Source organism: Crocodylus porosus, unplaced genomic scaffold, assembly GCF_001723895.1.
Source record: "Crocodylus porosus isolate Cpor-Errol unplaced genomic scaffold, CroPor_comp1, whole genome shotgun sequence".
Lineage (NCBI taxonomy): Eukaryota > Metazoa > Chordata > Crocodylia > Crocodylidae > Crocodylus > Crocodylus porosus.
Genome location: NW_017728918.1, coordinates 58,391,420 through 58,396,795, shown reverse-complemented (window position 1 = coordinate 58,396,795; position 5,376 = coordinate 58,391,420). Strand labels below are relative to the sequence as shown.

At 44.9% G+C, this 5,376-nt stretch overlaps 1 protein-coding gene across 1 annotated transcript in view; it reads right to left on the bottom strand.

The window, feature by feature from the left end:
* Positions 1–5,376, bottom strand: part of CD109 (CD109 molecule) — a 106,885-nt gene that overhangs the window by 77,748 nt on the left and 23,761 nt on the right. The window contains exon 3 of the mRNA XM_019538158.1: positions 1,768–1,796. Within this exon, the coding sequence (XP_019393703.1) occupies positions 1,768–1,796 (29 nt within the window). The remainder of the gene's footprint in view (positions 1–1,767; positions 1,797–5,376) is intronic.

Below are 5,376 nucleotides of genomic sequence, written 5' to 3'. Positions count from 1 at the left end.
CACCTTCCCCCTTCACCTTTGCTCTGGACTGGCAGGCTCCGTCCCTGCTGCAGCTGGAGGCAAGAAGCATGGCTCCAGTCTAGCAGTGGCATGAAGCCAGCACTGCTATTACAGCTGAACAGGAAGGGAGAGAGAGAGAGAAAGAAGTGGCATGGAGCGGGGAGACTGGGGGCAGAGGGGGAGGGCATGCAGAGGCAAACAGAGGTAGTGGGATGGGAGGAGGCAGTAGGCAGCAGCTGTGACTCCAGCTCCAGCCCAGCCACCATAACAGCTGTCTGCCCCACCCCACTGCCTTGTGCTTGATTGTAAGGCGAGGGGCCTTTCCCTCTGACCCCATGTTAAATGGTAGGGGGGGAACCTCGTCTTCTAATGGAGCAAATATGGCACATGCCATGCAGAGGATTTAACTTGGGAATACTCTGAGGAGCTCTAAGGGCTGGCCAAATAGCAATTAATGTATTCAGTTTGTTTCATCTTTTTCTTTTCTTGAATTACCCATGAAAGGACTGCAATTTGTTTGAAGACTGAATATTTGTGCAGATACTGAACTTTGATGTGAATGCACAACTTTGAACTTTTTTGCTGTAATACTTCAAGTATTCAGTATTTGTCATTCACTTCCAACTACTTTGATCAGACAGATCGCTTAAAACCAGAATTCAAAGATACTGAGTACCTGCAGTTTGATAGTTCCTATGGATTCTCAAAATCTTAGAAAGGCCTTAGAAAACTAGAAAATTAGTTCTTTTGTAGGACAGCATAACTCCTAAAGCAAGCTACCAGCATGGACTCTCGTGATTATAAAATCAAAATTCTCTTTCCATATATTTTATGCAATGTTTGATTAAGTTTGTGTTTAAATCTGCATTCTTATTTTAAGTGTGTCTACATTAAACACACAAATCCTAAAAAGGGCTGTACATAAACATTGTTCACATTGTTGATCTAATATCTGTGGATTTTTTTGGCATCACTTGGCTCTAATAAAAGGCATTCACAGTGTGTTGATGTGATAAATCATCCTCTGACAAACTCTTTGTCTTCACAACAGCTGGCAATAACTGCTGTTCCCACCTCAAACAGAGCCTCCAAAATAGAAAACCAAGCAGTGGCAAACTGTCTGCACATATCTCCTTGAGAACTTATAGCCTTGCCTTGTCCTAACACCCTGCCTCAGCTCTGGTCACCTCTCTTGCTCCTGATTTCTGTCTGGCTCCTGATCTCTAGTTTGTTCCTGAGTATGACTTAGGTTTTACACCTATCTTCCAAACTCCAGTCCCTGCATCTAACAGCTCTCAGCTTCCTGATTTTGAATCCTCCCTCTGTCTTGGCTTCTGGTTCTCCGGATTTTGTTCTAGTTCTTCCTCTCCCTGACTCTTAAGCTGGTTTTCTGACTCCCAGATGTTAACCTCCTGACATGTGATGCAGGTCTAACCACTGGGCTGACAGCAAATCCTGGTCCCAGAGTTTATTCATTGTTTTTGTCAGCAGCTACCAAATATCAGGTGCTCTCAGATAGTCTTATGCCAGCTGATGTTGGACACTTCCTCCTTAAACTTTTAATTATTTGTTACAAACCTCAAAGCATTTGGACTGGAACAATGCTGGTTTGATGGTCAGCAGCTAGTCTTTACATTTGAAAATAACTAGCACCATGCACAAAATATGCCATGCCACCAACATAAGCCAATAAAGCACGTAATGAGAGACTGCAGTATTTCAACAATAACATTTTCTGTCAAGTATAATAGGAAAAGGAATACTTACTGCTGGAAGAACAAGTATCCCAAAGGAACCTATATTTAAAAAGAAAAAGAAAAATTAAATTCTGAACTACCTCTTCAGCAATAACTAACTAAAAATTCATATACAGCCATGCATTCCTGAAGCTTCCTGCCACATTCTTACCAACATGGATGGCCGGGGTGGATGGAAGGGGGCGGCAGGCATACTAGTACACTTGGACCCCCTTTTATTCTTGGTCCAACCAAAGTTTAAACCCAACTACCTTGCAGTGGCAGCACCATTTCAGGTCAGGCAGTGCTGACAGAGTCACCTGACTTCGTGGCTCATTTTAATCTACCTGATCCCTTCTACAACCCTTTATTACACAGGTGTTAACAACCCTTTCTTCTTTTTAATGATATTGATGTCCCCTGAAGCTATCCTTTGTTCTGAAATTTCTTCTGTTCACTGTTCCTGGTAATGAAACTCCTGTTTCACAGACCTTCAGATTAAGATTAAAACAAAAACAAACTTAATAATACAGCCCTAGTTCCCTAGCACATTAGTGGTTTCTTTTTTACTAGATAAAACTGTGTGTTATTTTATATGTGATGATGCACCTCACCATCTGCACCTCCCTTTTCAAAATTTTACATTCACCTCTATGAGTGGTATTCCAGGCTTGGTTGGAGATGTACCAGAACTTGGAAATTTGTGATAAAGCAGCTTCAGGCACTTATAGTTCCTGGGATTAAACAAAAGTGGCATCATGTTCTATCTCTACTCCCTAGCATTACTCTAACACATCAGGGGATCTGATCCCATATTCTTTCTTCCAACTACTTACTCCTTCATTTAAGTTTCAGTGCCCATGAAAGAACAGAACAACAGAAATTGGTAAAAGCAAGGCACAGTATGAAAACACTGTGCAAACTGACTTGTAATAGTTCTGTGAATCCATTTCAGTGACTTTTTTGAATATGACATTTGAAATGTAATGAGAACAATACTTCCTAAGACTGTTAAAATAGGGACAATATCCTATAAAGTCATTTTTTCAGAACAGCTACTTACAAAGATACCAAATGCCTTCTTTATCCTCCAAACCTAACCTCAACAGCAAATTCTTGCAGCAAAGCTATAAAGTCACTCTCCTTCCTAGTAACAGCTCTCTTTTCCTGTGCATAATATCTGTGCAAATTAATCTGAAGGCTCTTCAAGGAAGGAACTTGCTATTTTCACGCTCTTTGACCAAAATAAACATTTTAAGCGAGGGGCAGAATTCTGTTTCCATTTTTGTGCCTAAATGGCAATTTGTTAGCTATCTAAGTGGCATTTTTGGTACTTAAACACAGGTTGTAATTCTCCTACTTCTGCACTGTACACATATAATTGTGTGTACATATGATGAGCATGTGCAGTCACATACACACTGGTCAGGCATGTATGCAGCTAAGTACTTGAGCATAAGTCTGGAAAAAGGGAGAGAGAAGAGGTCCCTTTTACCATTTAGTCCCAAGAATTGAGTGGATAGGGCACCTATCAAGGAATTGGGAGACGCATACTAAGTCCCACTTAGTGGGTTTGACCCTGTGCCAATACAACGTCCTCGTATACTGTTCTAATCACCATGCCAGAGGTAAAAAATTATCTAGTCCCTTCTCTAGGACTCCTTTTAAAACTAAACTGCTCCCCTTTGCATTGAATAGCCATTGGAGAGGATGGATGGAGAGCAGAGCAGCAGAAACTTTTCATCCTATTGAGAACAAAGGTTTAGCATTGACTCAGACAGGGGTAGGCAAAATACAGCCCACAGGCTGGTTCCAGCCTGCCAGGTGATTCCAGCTGGCTCGTAGCTCCCCTCCAAAAGCCAAAAGACAACTATTACCAGCCTTCGGCTGCCCCTCTGTACACTGGTGCCTCTGTGCAGGAGCTGTCAATGCCTGCTGCAGCAACAGCAGCTCTGGTTCTGGTTGCTAAGCAACCAACCCTCACCCCAGCCTGGGGGACCTGGCCTGCCCCAGTCCCAGCCCCAAGGTAGGGGACACTGGAGACAAGAAGCTTCTGCCTGGCAGAGGCTCCAGCCTGTGGCTGTTTCCAGCCTCTCTCCCCGCGAGAGCGGTAATTCAGGTAAGGGCCCCACTGGGCCGGGGGCCAGGGACTCCCACCGAGGGAAAAGGGGCCAAGGCTGCAGGAGTGGCACACTATGGGTCTGGCTCAGGTTGGCCCCACATGCTGCTGCCATGTGCAGCTGGAGACTCAGGAGGGAGCACGAGGAGCTGCACGCTATGGGGCCAGGCTGAGCCGGCCCTGCACACTGCCACCACATGCGGCTCAGGGAGCTCGCACACTCCAGGGACCCACCCACACACACCCTCATACGTACCACCCACCCCCCTACCCCACCATACCCATAGCCACACCCTCCCCTGCACCCTACAAATGCACACACCTATGCATCCCACCCTCCACTATACCCACACCCCATATACATGCCCTCACCCCCCAACCACACACCCCTCATATATAACCAGCTACCACCCCCCACAATATACAAGAGTAAGAGCCATTATGCAATCACTTCTATATACACTATGCAAGCACAAATAATCCAGGAAAAATACATATTTTGAAATAAAATTAAAGTATGCTATCATAAATGATTATTTTTTAGTATATAATTTGGGTTTTTTTCCAGTTCCAAGATGGCACCCCACCCCAAAAGGAGGACTTCCAAGGCAAGGGGATAGACTTTCCATGGCAAGGGACAGGACTTCTGGTCCCAAAATGGCGACCAGAGGCAGGGCACCTGTCAAAGAGTGGAGCAACCCTTGTGGCCCTCAACAGCTCACCAAAACTCATTAAGCAGCCCTCCAGCTGAAATAATTAACCACTCCTGCCTTAGAAGGCAGCAGCCATCTTACTGGTAATGGCACCCTCTCTTGCTTTTTCTCTTCTTCCTGGCCCCTTCTCTTCTTGCCTGATGAGGAAGCCAACTTCAAGAGAAATCTGGATGATGCCTTTATGTGGTATGGTGGATAAAGCACTGTGCTACAAAGTCAAGAGATGCAGGTTCAAAGAACCTCTGGGGATGGGGGACTAGAATGCAGGTACTCATTTCCTGGGTAAGAGAACCACTCAGCTATTGGGACTAAAACATGGGTGGGTCCTCCCTCTCTGGCATCTAACACCCACTAGTCATGGATGTATGTCTAGTCTCATTTTCAGGACTTACGCACATTTGCTTAATCGCATACATGCCTGACCACTACATAGCCTATTGCGCATACTCAGCCTATACACATAGACTTACATATCCACAGTGTAGGGGTAAAGAATCACGAGTGCCGAAAATGTCACGTACATGGTTCTGAAGGTGCCACTGGGTCCAGGTACAAACATTACGCTTTTATTGGTATAAGTGATCAGAAACAGTTCTATACCCATAACAGAACAGAAGTTCAGCACTCAAGCCGGTTTAAAAATGGTGGAACTGGCCAATTGTGGCCTTGGGTTCACCACAATCCGCTCGCTGGGAAGTTTTCTCCATGGTCAGACCCAGAGGGTAGTAATTGATGGAAGTCACTCATCATGGTGTCCTGTGACCAGTGGGGTCCCCCAAGGCTCTGTCCTTGGACCCATATTGTTCAA